Raw genomic sequence first — 18,194 nt, forward strand, 5'->3', positions numbered from 1 at the left:
ACGAAAGTAAAATATACTGTTTTAAATACTCCCTTTTACTAGAGGTGGCAACGCTCAACAGCTGTTTAAGAAAGAAAAACAAATGTGTGCTGCTATATTAAAATTTGTTAAATTAGGACCCAGCGCAGCCACAAGGCTCCACAGAAGCCTGCAGTAAGTACTGGGAACGTTTACATCTTATAATTTAGGTGACCAATGTACATTTTCTTTCAGAACAAGTTCCCTGCGATGCAAGTTGCGGAATGCGGCGCCGGCCCCCGATGTGGAAAGAAAGCTTCTATTTAATGACCGGTTGCCGGATACGTATAGATTAATCTATCGTGCACCATTAGAAAATTATGTAAGCTGGACCAAGAATGTGTCTACGGCGACGGTTTCTATGCTTGGCCTGGTGGCCGCCTTTCACTTTGCCACGAACATGAATTTGGAAAACATCACCCAAAAAATCAACATATCTTTGCTGGTGTCCCATGAATCAGATTTGTATTACTTCTTGGCAGGATTTGTGCTAATCAACCTGGCCATACGCACATTTGTGGCCAAATATCCCCTCAGGATTTATAAGAGTGCTGATAAGTAAGTTTTCAATATGTGGCTCTATATCTATGTAAATCCTGCATTATATCTTTCAGATATGTGGCTGTTTATGGATCGCAGCTTCCGTTGGGAACTGTGAAGCATTATTTCGAAAGGGGACAGATTGCTGAATACAGGAACGTACTGAATCCTTGGAGCCACATTATGTACAGGCTGGGGAACCGCTCTTCCATGCTACTGATCGACTACTTTAAGACGCCGTCAGAGTTTCACCAGCTGTTTGCGGAAAAATGATTGCGTTTTCTTTTGAGTTATACTTGAGTTAGGAATGTTGATTATATAGATTTATACAGCGATCCACACAATTTAACTTCTATCTGTATTCGGGTGATGACTACCATCCAGCCTCTCATCTGGAGTACCCTCCGGCCCGATCTCAATTAGCCCCTGAAGGTGGAGCAGGAGCCTTGAAGACAGTCCAACTCGGATATTTCTAATCGCTCCTTGTGCGAAAGGTAGAATCACTGCCTTTTCACTCGAAAGGAAACCACGACTCGAATCTGGCGGGCAGGCCACCGCTTAACATTTATCTGGCAGCGCGCATTAATATTTTTCATCGGTCTGGCAGCACCCATTAAAATCGTGCCAAATGTGTATATTACATGCATTTTGATACAATTTACATTCTACATGTAGAATTACCGAAATTTATTTGATTTTAACGGATGCTGCCAGACCTATGAAAAGTTTTAATGAGCGCTGCCATATCGCGTATAAAATGTTTAATTTAATTTAGACTATTGATTAAAAGTATAAACATTTGCAATTTCATTTAAATCTATATTATTTTCTGTAACAAGAATTAACTGAAATAGATGAAAAACATGTCCTCAATTCTATAATATCTGTTATAGATAATAACCGAATTTCATTGAACGGATATCATTTACTAGCTTTTTGCTACGATATTTCGAGTTACTGGCCTTAATCTAATAAGTCGTCGGAAAAACATTCAGTACTTTTACATATTTGAATGAATCTCCCCCAAAACTTCGTTTTATGTGGCTGTAAATGTGCCATGTGGAGCACAGTAACAGCTGCCCTATAAAATATTAAGAGTCAAAGAGGGAGCCAAGTGCGAGAGGTTCTTTCGCGTGATGTAATTTCATATTGCTGAATCTATGTATGTAACGCAATGAGTAAATATGTGTACATACATATACATATCTACATTAACAATTTGGTACGAATTTCTCTGAATCTGACGATGGAAAAAGCTCCTTGGGCGCCACAAAGCAACCCCCAGACGGCAATCCAATCCTCATCCCACACCCTCTCCCCACAATTTGGCGCATGTGCTAGATTCCTTCCGTAGCTGCTGGTGCTGCCACTGCCACTGCCGCTGCTCAACTGTTTCCTCTTTTATCGATTGACCCAATTCTCAAGTGTACATACTTACATACATATATATGTACATAGAGTACATAGTGGGGCTGTTTTTTATCTCCCGCCATTTGCTAGCCTGCGCCATTTGCTGGGCTGCGTATAATTTTATCTGCGCCCCCGCACAGTGACTTCCAGTGCCTTGTTTTCCTTGTCCTTACAACGTCCTTTCCAAAACGGGAAGGAAAATGTCAGCAACAGCTGCTCTCTCACTCTTCCTAAGCCTTGAAGAGGATACCGATGCCTCGCACTTCTTGAAACTCTTTTAATTTATCATCTCTCCGAAAGATAAACAAGAACAACGTCCGCCCCACAGCGCGATTTGGCCTAGAAACGAAAGATAAAAGAAAAGAAATCGTGGAGAACATAGCTCAGAAGTAAGCTTTTTTCGATCAACAACGCTGGCTGGATGATTATGCTGCCTAAGCATAAAACGTCTACATATGTACACAGAGTGTACATATGCACACGACACGTGTAATTGACCTACTTTCCCCACTCGAAAAAGAAACTCATATATACTAAAACAAACATACATACATATTTACATAAAATATATGTACCTACAAGTGTAGCTGTGTATGTGTGTGGCCTGCTTGTCCAGCCATTTCAATTCCATAGCAAAAGCATTGGAAATAACAAAAAGAGGAAGACGAGAGAAGCAAAAGCAAAGCCAGAAAAAGCAGCACACACACACACACACCTAGATAAGATAAATGAACGTGTCATAAGTACATACACGTGTACATTTATAGTGTATAAGAATTTCCCCATTTCCAAAATCCAAACCTTTATGGATGTTTCAAGCTTATCTTTTCCAGCAACTGAGCAACTTATGTATGTATGTACATATATATGTCAATGCAACTAAAACTGAACAATTTAACAGCTGTGCTGTAGAACAATTAACAAACTTTGATCAACATTATTAATTCAAAATGTGTTCGTTTGCAAGCGAACAATTAAAATACTACATATGTACATACATACATTTATACAACCATATGTTTCGCTTTTACAGAAAAAACAAGTACATAAGCGCGAGAGCTTTTACAGCTTATCGAAACTTGAACACGAACACAGCCATACATATGTACATATGTATGTATGTATGTACAATACATTTCGTGTAGCTTTCGCTGGGGTAGAGCAACAAATAAAATAGTTTGTAGCTCGTGTGTTAGTTTGTAGCTCTGCAGCTTTGTCGCCTGTTGCGAGCGACCTATTTACTAGCTACACACGGACTTGCCCACATCTGTACTTACACACGCAGGTACACATGACAGATACATGCACAGACCAAATGGAATGGATGAGAAAACATATAACAGAGTAATATCTATTGGAATGCAGAATGAACAATGCAGAAAATGTGAAAATGAATCGCCCACCGAAAGGCAATTACCATGCAGCCCCCCGCCTGATAACACAGCCTGATATCTTCTCTGGTCGGGTGATGGTGGGGCATTTTAGATAGTTTCGTTTGCTCTGTGTCGCGACTCGCGACACTGATAAAGTCAATTAGCACTGAACATGAAACGAGCAAATGAGAACCACAAAAAAACGCAAGGGGAAGAAAAGCGAGCAACTTAATTAATTAGTTTCATGTGAAACGCCCCTAAACACTCCCTCCGCAGACAGTCAGAGGCCACATCATCATCATGATGAGTGGATTTAATTGACGATACGAAAACTAGAACCAGGAAAATAGTGTACTTGTGGCCGCATTTTACAGCTAGTCAGCAAATTGCTCGACGATTGTTAACACGGCCGCTGGCTATTTTTACATTGCTGATGTAATCACTTTTTCTCTCACCATCACTGTTTACCGCGCAGTGTTGCAACTATCCTAAGGTTCACCACGACGAACCCTAAAAAGCCGAGCATGCAGATGTGGAGACGGAGGAAAAAGTTCTTCTCGCGAATTTCCAAAATTTTTGATTTAATTTCGTCAGTCAGCGGGATCGGGTCGACCCGCAAATACCCTATACAGATTAGAGAGCATACAAAATAAAAATATACATATATGTATGTACATAGAAATAAAAATATGTACAAGGAGAGCTCTTTTGGGTGGACACCTACAGATAATTTGGTGCCAATCTATGTACACATCCAATCTCTTGGCACTGTGGTGGCCGCTCAAGAGAACCCTCACTGTATCACACACGAGATAGATTCAGCTTAGAAATAATCAACTTAGAACGGAATATGGGTGTTTTCAATCGGATCTCTCGGGACTGAAGACGTTGTCGGCCGGAAAGGTCTGGCCCTTGTGCACGATATCAGTGGTATAGACGTGGGCCGCCGGCTTGAGCAGATCTTCGCGCCTTCGCTTCAGCTCCTGGCGGGAAGAGTTAACCCTCTTGTTTCGCTTCATATTGGTGAACCGCACATATATCTTGCCACGCCGTTCGGTTCGGTAGTATTGCAGTTGTTCCTTCGGGAACAGTTGGAGAATCTCGCGCTCCAGCAGGTGGCTGCGTTGCAACGTCAGATGGAGCTGATTGTCCTCATAGTAGCTGCATATCAGCTGGATGAGCAGCAGCCGCTGCACTGCATCCAGCGCCTCCTGCTGACCCAGGCGGTCGAGCAAGGACTGGCTTTTCATGCCGCCAGCTTGCAGGATGCCTAGCACTGTAACAACTCGATCCTCCCCCGTCACCTGGTCCCCGCTGTCCTCCTCCTTGACGTTAGTGACTAGCGTCGTACTCAGAATCTCGCTGGGCTCCAACTGGGGCTGCATAGGGATATGAAAGGGGGCTTGTACCGTCTCTCTGGGATCAGTGAGGGAGACCAGTGGCTCTGCCGGCAGTGTCTTGGCGAGATCATCGGACTTGCCACTGTCCCCGGCGCTGTCCGACTGCCCGCCCATCTGGGGATGGCAGATAATGGACGGGGCCGCCGACTCCGCGCACCGACAGCCCTGGCAGTGCGTCTGACTCTGCCCCTGAACGCCCTGGAGGGGCACGTTCAGCCAGCGTCGCCAACGTTCCAAGTGATGCTCGAAGCGTATGCGGGTGCCGAACCGAAAGTTGCTCAGCAGCTCGGCCAGGTGGTGCCGCTTGATCATCTGCAGTTCGTCCACGTTGATGGCTTCGTCTGTGAATGGGAGAGAGAGGCGGCCAAATGCCGTTACAGTTAAAGTCGTTCTTCTGCTCTCCAGCTAGCACTCACCTTGCAAGTGTGGGAGGAGATCGGCAACATCCCATGACTGGAGCAGCTCGCGCAGCTCCTCGTATTCTTGCTCCTTGGCCATGTCCAACTGTAAGGGTGTGGGTGCTGTGGGGACGACTGTGAGCGTGGGCCTTGCGCAAGGAATGTACGGATGTAGATTCATACGGGCTACAGCCGGGCGTACATCCTTTCGTCACGAATGAGAGCGCCAGAATGAATTTTGCAACAGGCGCGTCTGTACCTCTCCACCGTGTGCCGGGGCCATAGAGCAAACACTCACACACACACGCACATTCTCGTTCGTCGCTAGCACACGTATTGTGTGTACGTGTGTGTTTATGTACTGTATGTACAGTCAGTTTCATCGTTTCGTTGTTTTCGCGTTTTATTCTTCATCGTTTGTTTCGTCGTTTCGTAGTCGCTCGTCAGCTGCGCGGCGCTGCTTGCCAACCAACTCAACTCAACGAATGCCAAACGTACGTACCTATTATGTATGTATGTATGTAGGCATGCATGTATGTATTTATGTAAATGTTTGCACAATATGTATTCGTAGTGTTTTGTTGTTGCCGTTGCATGCCTTATATGAACATACATATGTACGTATGTATACATACATATACTTGCTATTTATTGATAAATATTCGCACTAACTAAGCGGGGCGGACGCGCATCAATAAACCAGACAACGTCGATCGCTTTGTACCCTACTTCCCATTGCTTGAATTGTTGTGGGTGGGAGGGAGATTGCATTCCACTTTTACGTTGATCAGTTTCTCCTTCGCCTACTCTTACTGATCGAATGTTTCTGGCACTTCTTTGACCTATAATTATTATTCAACGTACAAATGTACATATGTACATACATACATATGTAAGTAGATACGTATGTATATATGTTTGGTTAAGTGCGTGAGCAGGATAGCACTTCTAATATGTTTGTTCATTACGTGGAAGGGGGTAGACACATACATTCGACAGACATCCGACACTGAAGTTGACGTTGACATTTTTTTCTTTTTGGTTTGTTTGGTAGTCTCTTGTCTTGCCTCTCCCGTTGTTCGCGGGCACCCTGATCGACAATTTAACCTCAAGACGTCATCAACATCCATGGCATACTTCGTCTTCATTGCTGCGCTGCCGTCGCCGTGGCTCGTAAGTAGCCACCAACGCTAGGCGGGTTCAATGGACTCTCTTTTGTAAATGTTTTCCTTTCTCCGCCGCCTCATTCTCTACATCCCTCTTTCTTTCTCGTTCCCTTTTTGTTTACTTGCCGCTGTTCCATTTCATTTTTTCTTTCTCTCTGTCTTTTTTCGGGCTACGACTTTCCGGAGTGGAGTGTAAGTTTCTTTCGGGTTTCCTTTCAAGAGGGACTGCAACTTGTTTAGCTCAAAATGCCTTCATTAACACACACACGCACACTCGCAAACCAACACTCAGTAGAAAAGGAGGGAGAGAGGAGTTGAGTAGGAGAATCTCTCAGCCAAATGGAAATTTCATGTTGTGGCGCGGATATGGATATGGCATGTGGGTGAGCGAGGGGAGGGGAGGGCAAATGTCCGCAAACGACCTTCTTGTCCAACATCCCTCCACACCGTTTCGGTTTACAGTTTTCGCAATCCCTACCTGGACATTACCCCGAGCACATTTCCCAAACCCACCGAGCGGCTCACTGATGCGAAAAACTCAACCCCCAACCCCAACCCTAAACCGAAACCCAAATCCGAAAGACCTTCTAATTATCATCAGGTATCTGATTTTCAATTAGACGCAAATTGTTTTTCTTTGGTGGAGTGAAGTGAAGGGAATTGGAGTATCAGGAAAAATACACCAATTAATGGAATTGAAAAATGATAAGCAAAAATCAAAATGGGTACAGTGATTGCGCTCGTAAGCGTAAAAGGAGTCCGCTTATGCGATAAATAAATAAATAGCTCATATATCGCTATGTTCCTCTATAGCTGTCTCCTTTAAACAGACAGAAGAGTAATTAGTAGAATCAAGGGTCTCCGGTTGTAGAACATACTGATTAAACCTTATCCATATTGCATTACCTAAGGTACGATCAAGTAGCATACTATTTGATCCATTTGCAGCGTTCCAGACAAGCCGTATTTACATATGCATATGCCAGACAGTTCAGATTTCCATTTGCAATTGCATTCTCGAAACGCATCGAATGTGAGAAGGAGCGAATGGAACCATATCAAAACACCCTATTCCAGCAAAAGTTATCATTCTAATGAAAAATTCCTTCACCGCCCAGGTAAGAAAATGAAAGAAGGAAACAATGAAACTTTCCCCCTCGTATGCAGGACGAAGAGGTGACACAAAAGCAACAGCAAAAGAATGCTGGAAACATGCGCAGTATTACAATGTGCGCAGTGGTCCGGTCCGACTTCTAGGCAGGGTTTGAGGCGGGAAAAAGCCCATATAACGAGGGTTGCTTGGGCCGAGGGGCGCACATGCTTCGGCAGTCGTTTGACAAAAACCCAGCTCGGTTCCAGTGAACGACTGATAAAGGCAGTCAGGGCCTCCCAATCAATTCCATTGCGGAAGTAGGAGAAAAATTCTATTAACTGGAAGTGAGTGCTTCTTCTTCTTCTCTTTCTCCTTCTTATCAACGCTGCGCAGTCAGCAGTAGCAGCTGGGCCCTGGGCGTTCTGACTTTCCTGCGCACTTCTGCCCCCCTCCCGCACCCCCTCCATCTGGCCAGGAGCTGAAACGCAGTTGGAAGCGACATCAGAGGATCTCTCCCCCCATTTGTATCCCTCCATCTCATTTCTCTAAAGTTACTGCTGCTGTTGCAGACATTTTGTGGGCGGACTTGAACGCTGCGCAGCAAAAACCCTTACGGCATCGCTGACGTCGAAGCTGTTTGACCTACACAAACACCCACCCCACCACCCCCGCACAGCATGCATATGCATGAAATAGTATATGTATGAAAAAGCTTAGACACAAAGTTTTATATACGGTTTCTATGAGCGCAGGGCCGTGACTATGTGTCTGTGGCTGTGTGTGTATGCGTGTACATTGAAACAATTTTCGATGAAACTGCGCCAGAGCAGAAGCAGAGCAGCAGAGACAGAACTAAACCCGAAGCGGAGTCATTCGCCAATCTTTATTCGCTGTTCGCTGGCAGTAGACGCGTTAGTTTCTTGTACCTAGCCTAGTACTCTCCATATGTCCCAGTGTTACTTGGAGAGAGAAAGAGCGCGCGAATTTCTTATCAAACAAATCGGGATCGACAGTTGCTGGGGATTCTGGAATATGTATGTAAGTAACGAAAAATACTATGGCGAAAGGTGTCGGGCTTCCTGCTGACAGCATCTTTATGAATGTGCAAAGTACACTTTTGAGCGATGCCAGATGTTGCCTTTAATCGGGCCCATTAAATATTAATGGTCATGCGAAAGCTTAATAATTGTATAAATTCAACCAACAAAAGCTTGACTCTATCTCTGAGAATCGATCTATTCCCATCGATCTCTATTCAGAGGTTCTCTAATTAGTCATCTGAGTGGGTTATTCAAGGTTTTCCAGTTTTTCTCCGATGTATTGGAATTTAAATTTCAAAAGCTCAACTTGCAAGGCGGACCAGACCAGCCTCTATTCAAAAGTGATTTGATTTCAAGGCATCAAATATATTTGGGATTAGAGTGGAACCAAAAACTAGAGAATTGGAGTGCATAGGAGGAAGAGAGTCAAGTTATTAAATGGGAGATATTCTACTTCCTCACAATTTCTTTCAGCTATATTGTAGCCAGAGGAAAGTTTTCAGTCCATCAAGACTTATACCATTTGAGCGTGTAGATTTTAATTGAACGATAGTCTGGTCAAAAGCCATACAGATGGGGAAGTACCCCAAGATTCGTGCCTGGAGCGCATTAACTTTTAACCCAAAAAAGAGAAGAATACGTTTTCTGTTTCTGTTTTGTGGTAAACGTAAACAGAAAAGAGCAAGACGAAAATTAAATGAAATCACATGCAACACACGTTCCACTCGAAAGAGAGAGGGAGACTAGGTGACAGAGACAGACACAGACCCAGTCGAAGAGAAAGAGATCAAAGCAAAGAAAAGAGGAGTGTAGGAAGCTTTGGTCAGTTGTGCGCTGCGCTGCGTCTCTCTTCTTAGCTTTCTTTTGGCTTGCGATCATGTTCGTGTGTGGCTATTCATTCCCAAGCATAAAACATAAAACGCAATAAGAGAAACAGCAACAAAGAAGCAGCCAGAGCAGCTGTGGCGTCATCGCCAAAAATTTGTTTCGCTTTCGAACTGGTTTGGTTTTCTTTTGATGTCGTCATCAGCATATCAGCACCGCCGCAGAAAGCAAACACGAAATTAGTCATTTGCTGCAATTTCCGACCCATCTTCCCTCTTCCCCCACCCAGCGTTGCTAGGCAACAAATACAAGCAGCAAAAGCAGACAGCCAAGGTGAATTTATAATAGGTAAGGCATGGAAAATGGGGAACTTGTGAGAATGCTAAGGCCCGCACCCCACAAACAGACAACTTGGCTGCTGCTGCAGCTTCGCGTGCCAAGTGGAACTGCAGCAAGAAAGGGAGAATGTGATCAATGAAGTGGAGTGGGGGAGGGAGAGATGAAGATTCGCGCGCGCATTTGCGCCAATAACCCAGTTTTCTGTTTCTAGTTGGCACTCGTCGAAGCATACAAGAAACGCTGTCGTTGTAGTTGTGTGTTGCTTGGAAAAAAAGGAGAAAAGAACAAGAAGTGCAGCGGCTGTTTTTGTAAAGACATACATATGCATATAAGTATATATGTACATGTGTGTGTATAACAAGTTTTCTAGATGTGCAAAGTGATGACACAATTTTTCACAGAAGTATATATGTAAATATTTACATACATATTTGTGTATGTACATATGTATAGTATGTATGTAAAGAAAACTGCCTTGCAACAAAATCTAATCAAATAGTTTTTAGCCAACTGATTTCTAATGAGATTTGTGATTGTTTTCGAGTTAAATACCCACACCCCCCAAGGAAACCTTATCTTTTGTAATTTATCTAGGCACAAAGTTAGCGGTTTTACATGGTTACGTGCCTGAAAAATCATTGTGTTTCGTTGGAAAAACATCGAAAGACGGAAAATTTTAGCCAAAGTGCGCCGCGCCACAAAGCTGCAATACTACAGACACCACATTTATGTGGAAAAGGAAACGACGGCAGAAAAAAAAGTGAACAGCAACTTGAATGTGTGTCAGCGACAAAGCACACTCACACACAGCCAAACTGAGACGGCCATGTACAATTGCAAAAGCTTCAACGCGCTCCCTCACACTCACACAACAGGCAGCGCAAGCATATGTATATGTATAGGCTCTTATATATAGTGTACTTGCGCGCGCGGGTCTATATAAAACTGGTTTTGTGGCCGCGTCGCGCTGCTGCTGTAGCCTGTAGCCGACGACGGCCGCCGCACAAAGCACTTTACACGCGTTTTTCTATTCTGTGTTTTATTCGTGCGTCGGCCGTTGCGCAGTGCGGTTCGCTCAACGGTTCAACGCTTGTGCTCTTCTGGTCCCATCCCATCCCATCCATCCATCCCCCAAGTGAAACGGAAAAGCAACCGAAGGAGAACACACATAAAAGAGAGACCGAAAAAGCAAGAATAAAACACGCTGTTGCTAACGTCGAAAATAGTCGTCAAACAGTGGCGAGACGGGGACCGGACCGTTTGTTGGTGGTGGTTTTCCCCCAGTGAACTTTGCCTGGAACAATAAATCATGTGAGAAAGCCAGAAAATAAAAACGCGGAACGCAATTTAAAAAAAGAAAAGAAATGAAAAACGCGGATTACGTAAACAGCGATTAAATAAAATGTATTGAAAAAAGAGGGAGAAGGAAGCAGGAACTAGCCACAATTACGCGGCGACTGGATGACACATTTCTCCTTCTTTTCGCCTATTACGCAACTTCTAAGTAGCGCAAAATTATAGCGAAAATGCGATGCTGTCCTGCTCTAGCAGTCCCCTGTTTCTAGTGGGAATGTTTGTATGTGTGAGTGTGCTTTTTAGTGTCGAAAGACATGCGGCAAGTCTGAAAAAAAATACACATGTCTACATACTTTTTTCACCCAAATTCATCGAGTGAGAGCGGAAAAGAGCGAGAGAGAAAAAGCTCTGCCAACGTCATATTTTTATGGAACACCAACACATTCGCGCATAGACACACGAACGCACACAAGTATACAAAGGCGCGCGCGCGAATCTAACTAAACGAACGAAAACGCTTTCGCGTTCGTTGAGTTTGCTTTGTCGTCGTTAAGTTTCAGTCGGCATTTTGCTGCTTTCGTTCATTTGCAGCTGCACAACGAGCCGAGTTGGCCGCGTTTTCTCCGCTGCCGTGGCCGCGACACCGACGACACCAAATCTAATGGAATTTTTTCCGTTCGCGTCTCGCGCTTGTGCAATTGTTTTACAAGTTTTTACACGCCTCTGAGGAGTGCGCGGCGGGTTTAGGTTCAACTCTCTATCAACGTACTGCATTCATGTGGGAGCGAGACGGGGACTCACTGTGCTTTTGAAGTAGTCAGTCTTTTTCTCTCTCCTATACAAATTGCGGGCGTATCAACATGTTGAACCGACCAAAGTGCCGTCCCTACCAAATTTAATATTAGTTGTTAATACAGAGTTCCTATTCATAAGCTGCTTTTTGTATGTAATTCAAATAAATAAATGCTCTCTTCCAACAGCTCTCAATAGGAAAAGCAAACGTTCGTTTACTCTGCTCTTTCCAGTGAGCTGTGCTACGCTTCTCGTGCTACATGACTTCATTACACGTTTTATCGTTCCATTCCGCACGCATCGCTCATATTTCTAGCTCTGTCGCACGCACACGCACAACTTTCGAAGCTCCCTCAAATATGTTTCGTTGTGTGCTTTGTTCTTCCACGAAACATCACAGGAAAGGACGCAGCGGGGACGGAAATGAAACCGTTACGACTGTTGTTCTTGCTGTCTGTTGCTAAGTCAGTCAATGATATGTACGGGGCTGAAAGAAATGGAACGAGAGAAACGGAGAGACACGAAATGAAACTGTACAATGAATGGGAAAGAGAAATAGGACGAGGAAATACAACAAAAGCGAAACTTACGTAAACACACATGAGGAGAGGTCTGCATGCATGCGTGTGTGTATTGTGAATAATATTTCTAGTTTTTGAAAACGAAGAAATCAAGTTTGTCCTCTATCGTATGATTCACTATGGGAACTGGAAAGAGAATTGGACTTTCAAATGCCCAGCCATTTTAAATTTGCATGAGTGAAACGGCAATCGTCGTGTGTCATGGGACTTTTTCCCATTCGCATTCGTCAAAAAATATAATTAAGATGAAATGACTAAGAGATGCTAAAGGCTGAAATAAAAACTGCAATTGCCGCTGGTGATGCAACTTTTTCCGTCGGAAAAATTATATAAATGAGTTTTTCTAAGCGTGTAGGAGGGTGGGTTCAGGTGAGCGTCCCTGGCGCTGCCCCTGCTCATTACCCGAGGCATTCGGCTGGAAACATTTGCTTAGCCGCCGAGCGGGAGGGAGAGGGACGAGCGGCCGGACAGCGTGTCATTCCAGTTAGAATGTGGCATGTTCACAATGAGTGTCTTCGGATTATATTTTATTATATGTAGATATGAGAAGAAAATATCAAGTAATTGCGTTCGCTGCCTTGAAACTCCAATGCCGACCACACAACCACAGTCGCGGGCAATACTAACAAAGCACTGAATAATACGTTTGCATTCAAAACTTTGACTTTGCTCGGATCGGAGTTTGTTTCTAACGCCTGCAACAGAAGATGACCTTGGGAGCCAAGAGCACAGGCACAGACAACAACTCTCAAGCAAACGTCTGTACAGATATGTATGTACATACATATGTATTGTATGCTATGTGGTCTAAGGAGACTTGTTACTTATTAGCAGAGGCATTCCCTCCGGCTGCTCCGCTCTACCGTTCTACGCCGCGAATGACGCCATCTTGCATTTGGTGGCAATCGAAGCTAGTTTTACATGCGATATTTGTACATACATATATGTTTATACGACTTTGACGTTGCCACTGAAGCATTGGCACATGTGGCTCCCGCTCCAGCGCCTCGTCACCCATATTGATGGTTTGAGAGCAGAGCCCCTCATCCTAATGGCTGTCGCATTTGATCTTTGGAAGAGCTGTAATTACGAATATACATAATCCTGCCGCTTCTTGCCACTTTTTGTTGTAGTTGCGGCTGCTTGGGCTCGCTTCTTGGCATTTAATAAGAAGTTAGCCTTGAAGGCAGCGAGTTTCGAATTTGGATTCAGCTTAAGTCTCGGATTCAGAACCCGAGCCCAGAGTCGGCGACGAGCCGCACTCCAAAGTCTCATTCTAGTGTTCTTCTAACTGTGTGAGTGTGTGATGAATGTTTGTTTTTGTTGGGAGAGAAACCTTCGGTTGGCTTTGTTTGACTCACACTCTTTTTGAGCTTTTTAGTTTTTTGTACAATACGAGTTGATCCATACTGGGATTAGCCAGAGACTCTATATAAGGAGGATTGCAGAGCGATCGCTCAATAAAAAACTTTTATATCTGTAAATAGAGCCAAACATATACTCATTTAATCTGTACTTTACAGTCCCGCGAATGGATATAATAGATCTAATTGCTGTCAGGGGATGTCACCACTATTCATGACTTTGCGTGGGAAGGTGTTTTGGGGAAATATACTAAATGTAAACAGCATTCTGTAAACAGCCCTGCTGCCCCTCAACCCAAATTGATTGGGTGGAGATGTTTGCTAATGCCTCATCATGTTGCAAATGTAACTGAAACCCCGGAGTCTATCGATCCACGCTAATTGCCATTAATCAGATGCCTCTGACAGAAGTGGGGGTTCTTTCCCGGTTCCCTCGCAGATGACTGTCAGCTGACAGCTCCATTCAATCGACCATTATCGTATGTGTGCACTTTTGACCGCACTGGCTGGTTTGTGCCGCAGTCCATTAGTTTAAAGATCTCTGGCTAAGCTAACCACGTTCCTCGACCGCACTGCTGCGAGTATGCCACATGGATTGCGACATGCCAAGCGGTTTCAATTTATCCCCAGCCCAGCAGAGCAGTGAGAAGGCGATTCAACAAAATTTAAAACAATTTAGCTTATGTCACGTCTGTCCAAAGGCTAGAACGTGGGGAGGGAGGGGCGGTTGGGGTTCTGGGGCCTGTAGCCTGAGGCCTGGGATAGGGTGGGGCTAGAAGCGAAGAGTTTCGAGCGCTTAGAACAAAGCGCCACAAATTGTATTGTGTCACGCTCGATCTGTGGCCATGTGAACGGGGATATATGTATATGTACAACACATATGTGCACTTAAATATATATGTACAAGGTACTTGTTCACAGGCATATAGATACAGATATGGCTGCTATATAGACATATGTACATGCTTAGTAGTTTGCTTCTTTTTAATTATAATTAACGCCGCTTTGTGAATTAACAAAGGCGAGGAAAAAGCAGCCAATGGATAGATAGATAGCCACCGAAAGAATGCCGACTCAGTGGATACACTATGGGAATGCCAGAACGCGAAGATCCAGCTGTTATCCTTATAGTTCCTGGTACTAAAGAGTGCTTCCTGGAAATATCTACTTAAACTCTTCCTTGATGGGAAGCCTATCTATCTATCTCTTATGCAAACTCTAACGAGGTTTCTGAACCATCATTTGATTTGATTTCTTGAAGCCTGCCCATTGAGATGCCATGATGTCCCTTGTGCTTTTCATTCGAATCGGAGATGAATAGCAAATACAATTGAGTGTGGACATCCTGAGCAAGTTGTCAGGAAGCAGGCCGAGTGGTGCTTTAATAATTAATCAGGCGCCGGGCGCCCCACGCTGACAATGATGGCAATGATGATGTCGAGATGCAGAGCCTGTCCATATCCCCGACCATCCAACTGGGCCATGACGTGCGGCAAACGCATCGGAGCCGAAAACCTCCGACCGGGGGCAGGAAGCGTGTGAAATCCCATTTGGCTAATGGCCAACGGCGTCAGCAGGAAAATCAACCTGTTTCACAGAGCTCCAACCAGCTCTGCTCCCTCTGGCCCGCTGCACCTTTCACCCGGCTGGAGGGTCGGGAGGAGAGGGGCCCATCGAAACTAGGAAAACTCGAATCCATTTTCCACAACGACACCCGAAAGTGGGGCACAAGCACAGAGCGCCATGGTGCTCGTCGGTGTGTGTCTGTGTTGAGTGGTAAAACGGGTTTTTTCGGTCGGGTTCTGCAACTGTTTTTGGCGACTCGGTGACACGATGGCCTCCTTTCCTCGCTTCCAGCTGGCACTCCTTGATTTTCCACTTGCTGTGGCTACCCCTCCTCGGACCCCCATGCAGGATCAGGTTCCACTCCAACAGAGAAAGACAGGAAGTGAGAACAGAAAATGTTCTCCTTGGCTTAGGGCTTCCACTGAAAAGCTTTCAGTTTCCCTTGGCTCGGCTCTCCTTACTGCGGGGGTTGCTTACCCCAACAACAGGGTGTGTCGGGGTCACCTTTGTTGCCTTACTGCTTGGGGGTGGTTCCCCTTCCCCCCACTGCTGTTGCTGCTTTTTTTTTTTTGGGGAGTTTGGGGATGGATGCGATGATATCAGCCTGGGCGCCATTTAGGGTAGATGTTTCCACTGGGAGAGGGAGGGTCGGTCGGCGCTGCAGAGGATGAACTTAAATGAGCTTCCAATTTAAAGTGCCACCCCTGCTCCATCCAGCTGCTTGCCAAAATGTAATCAAAACTTCTGTCATGGAAATCAATGCAAACTGAATGCCGAGGCACACTCTGATTGCTCATACGCAACGTGAGCCCAGAGTATAACTCAATTAAAAGCGATATATCCATCCGAGTTGCATGCATCAACATAAATCTGTGGCAAACCCTATGGAAATGGCCTGCCGGAGAAGAATGTTTCATGTGGCTCTGGCTTGACCCACATCGCGGAGCTGATTTGAAATTCGAATGCGGTGCCCCGAGTTCATCGGGAGTTCAACAAACTTCCCCTAAAGAAGAATACGGAATACAGAAATGTATGGGAATTTATGCTGAAAAGAAAAAAGGTATCAAGATTTAACTGGAAGACCAATACTGGCGAATACTTTGGCGAATACCAACCATTTATGCTGAACGATAAACGAATGCTACGAATACTACACTGATAGTTCAAGGAAACGAGTAAATATTTATAGGATAAAAGGATCACGAAAAGTAAAATCCATTTACTCGTTTAATTGTAAAGCAGAAAAAGGGACACTGACAAAAGCAATTACCACCATTCAATCGGTCACTGTTGTCTTAGCCCAATAATGATATACATATGTAATTGCTGGAGGCGTCTGGGGTCTGTCGCCCACTCAATTAAAGGCTCTATAAAGGGTAATCCTGTTATTAAACACAGGCCAGCTGGCCCGGTGTCGTCCTCTCAAAACAATAATTAAGCAATTAGCGTAACGTAACCAAATCGAAGGGTATAAAGGAGGGCTGCTCTGGCTGGACTTTGCATAGAGCCTAGAGTCATGTATCCGCGATTCCTAGACCGCAACTATCCGCTGGAGAAGCACCTGTTCTTCGTGACCAGGTATTCGTTTGGCCTCCTGGGTCTCAGATTCGGAGAGGCGAAGTCGCAGTCCTGGATCTCCTTGGCCTGGCTGGTGTTCAACTTTGTGAACCTGGCCCACTGCTGCCAGGCGGAGCTCGTCTTCGGCTGGCACTATCTGCGGATCAGTCCCGTGGACGCCATGGATGCCTTCTGTCCGCTGGCCTGCAGCCTGACGACCCTCTTCAAGCTGGGCTGGATGTGGTGGCGCCGTCAGGAAGTGTCCGCCCTGATGGAGCGCATCCGATTGCTTACCGAGGAGCAGGCTGGACGAGGCATTCGCCGATCAAATGTGGCGCGAAGGAGCTACTACCTCAAGGCCACTCGCTTTGGGATGCTCGTCTTCACCCTGGGCAGTATCACGACCTGTGCCTTCGTCCTGCGCTCCCTGTGGGAGATGTGGGCGCGGGGCCTGGCTGACTTTAAGTTTGATATGCCCTTCCGCATGCTGTGGGTACTCCCAACCCCACAGGGATTCGGAGTACTAATCCTTCAATCTGCGATTCCTTAGGTTCCCGGAATTCGCCCATCGGATGCCCTGGTTTCCGCTGTTCTATCTGTACTCCACCTGGAGCGGACAGGTGACCGTCTACGCCTTCGCCGGCACCGATGGCTTCTTCTTCGGTTTCACCCTCTATGTAGCCTTCCTACTGCGGGTCCTCCAATTGGACGTGAGCGATTCCCTCCAGTTGGTTAAAAGTGGGTATAATCGTACTACCAAAAATTTCCATAAACCACACTTGACGCCTCCCAGATCCCAGCCCCAGGGACTGCGATCTGTGCTGTCGGCGCCTGGCCAACATTGTCGATCGACATAATGAGATTGCGCTGATTGTCCGCCGCTTCTCAGGGATCATGGCGGCCCCGGCCTTTGTGCACTTTGTTTCGGCCAGCTTGGTGATAGCCACCAGTGTCATAGACATACTCCTGGTGAGCATACCCCACTCGTTTCTTTATGTATCTGTCGAACCGTAAGCGATCTTCTAGTACTCCGGCTACAATATCATCCGCTATGTGGTGTACACGTTCACGGTCTGCTCGGCCATTTTCCTCTACTGCTATGGCGGCACTGAGATTTCCACTGAGGTGAGTGGGCACCAATTTTAGCTGCGATTTCATCGATAATTCTTTGCAGAGCCTCTCCGTGGGCGAGGCGGCCTACGGCAGTGCCTGGTACGCTTGGGATCGGGAGACGCGTAGACGGGTCTACTTGATTATCCTACGTGCCCAGCGACCCATCACCGTTGGAGTGCCCTTCTTTACGCCTTGCCTGCCGGTCTTTACTGCGGTGGGTATTACGGTTTGCTGTTTGTTTCCTGTCTCATCTGTGCCCCAAACCTTTGCAGGTCATCAAATTTACGGGCTCCATTGTGGCGCTGGCCAAGACCATCTTGTAG

At 45.5% G+C, this 18,194-nt stretch overlaps 3 protein-coding genes across 3 annotated transcripts; 2 read left to right on the plus strand and 1 right to left on the minus strand.

The window, feature by feature from the left end:
• Positions 1 to 82: 82 nt before the first annotated feature.
• LOC6592951 lies at positions 83 to 902 on the plus strand. The gene is made up of 3 exons (XM_026985638.1): positions 83 to 153; positions 214 to 576; positions 633 to 902. The coding sequence occupies exons 1-3, from the start codon at positions 83 to 85 to the stop codon at positions 829 to 831; spliced, it is 633 nt and encodes a 210-aa protein (XP_026841439.1). The 3' UTR covers positions 832 to 902.
• Positions 903 to 3,905: 3,003 nt separating this feature from the next.
• Positions 3,906 to 5,623, minus strand: LOC6592950. Its single transcript, XM_002017657.2, has 2 exons — positions 5,158 to 5,623; positions 3,906 to 5,082 (listed from the first exon to the last, which is right to left on the minus strand). Exons 1-2 carry the CDS (start codon positions 5,318 to 5,320, stop codon positions 4,202 to 4,204), a joined length of 1,044 nt encoding a protein of 347 aa, XP_002017693.2. The 5' UTR covers positions 5,321 to 5,623; the 3' UTR covers positions 3,906 to 4,201.
• Positions 5,624 to 16,717: 11,094 nt separating this feature from the next.
• On the plus strand, positions 16,718 to 18,194 carry LOC6592948 (odorant receptor 45b). Its single transcript, XM_002017656.1, has 6 exons — positions 16,718 to 17,247; positions 17,309 to 17,496; positions 17,552 to 17,727; positions 17,785 to 17,883; positions 17,933 to 18,085; positions 18,144 to 18,194. The coding sequence occupies exons 1-6, from the start codon at positions 16,718 to 16,720 to the stop codon at positions 18,192 to 18,194; spliced, it is 1,197 nt and encodes a 398-aa protein (XP_002017692.1).

Source organism: Drosophila persimilis, unplaced genomic scaffold, assembly GCF_003286085.1.
Source record: "Drosophila persimilis strain 14011-0111.01,24,50 unplaced genomic scaffold, DperRS2 tig00000002-arrow-pilon, whole genome shotgun sequence".
In the NCBI taxonomy this organism is placed as follows: domain Eukaryota; kingdom Metazoa; phylum Arthropoda; class Insecta; order Diptera; family Drosophilidae; genus Drosophila; species Drosophila persimilis.

Bases quoted from the DNA above. Each gene is read 5' to 3' on its own strand.
- LOC6592951 (XM_026985638.1), top strand. From the start codon at position 83: ATGTGTGCTGCTATATTAAAATTTGTTAAATTAGGACCCAGCGCAGCC. The intron at 154-213 runs GTAAGTACTGGG...ATTTTCTTTCAG, and splicing joins AGGCTCCACAGAAGCCTGCA to AACAAGTTCCCTGCGATGCA. The intron at 577-632 runs GTAAGTTTTCAA...TATATCTTTCAG, and splicing joins ATTTATAAGAGTGCTGATAA to ATATGTGGCTGTTTATGGAT.
- LOC6592950 (XM_002017657.2), bottom strand. From the start codon at position 5,320: ATGAATCTACATCCGTACATTCCTTGCGCAAGGCCCACGCTCACAGTC. The intron at 5,083-5,157 runs GTGAGTGCTAGC...TCCCATTCACAG, and splicing joins TCTCCTCCCACACTTGCAAG to ACGAAGCCATCAACGTGGAC.
- LOC6592948 (XM_002017656.1), top strand. From the start codon at position 16,718: ATGTATCCGCGATTCCTAGACCGCAACTATCCGCTGGAGAAGCACCTG. The intron at 17,728-17,784 runs GTGAGCATACCC...GCGATCTTCTAG, and splicing joins GTGTCATAGACATACTCCTG to TACTCCGGCTACAATATCAT. The intron at 17,884-17,932 runs GTGAGTGGGCAC...AATTCTTTGCAG, and splicing joins GCACTGAGATTTCCACTGAG to AGCCTCTCCGTGGGCGAGGC.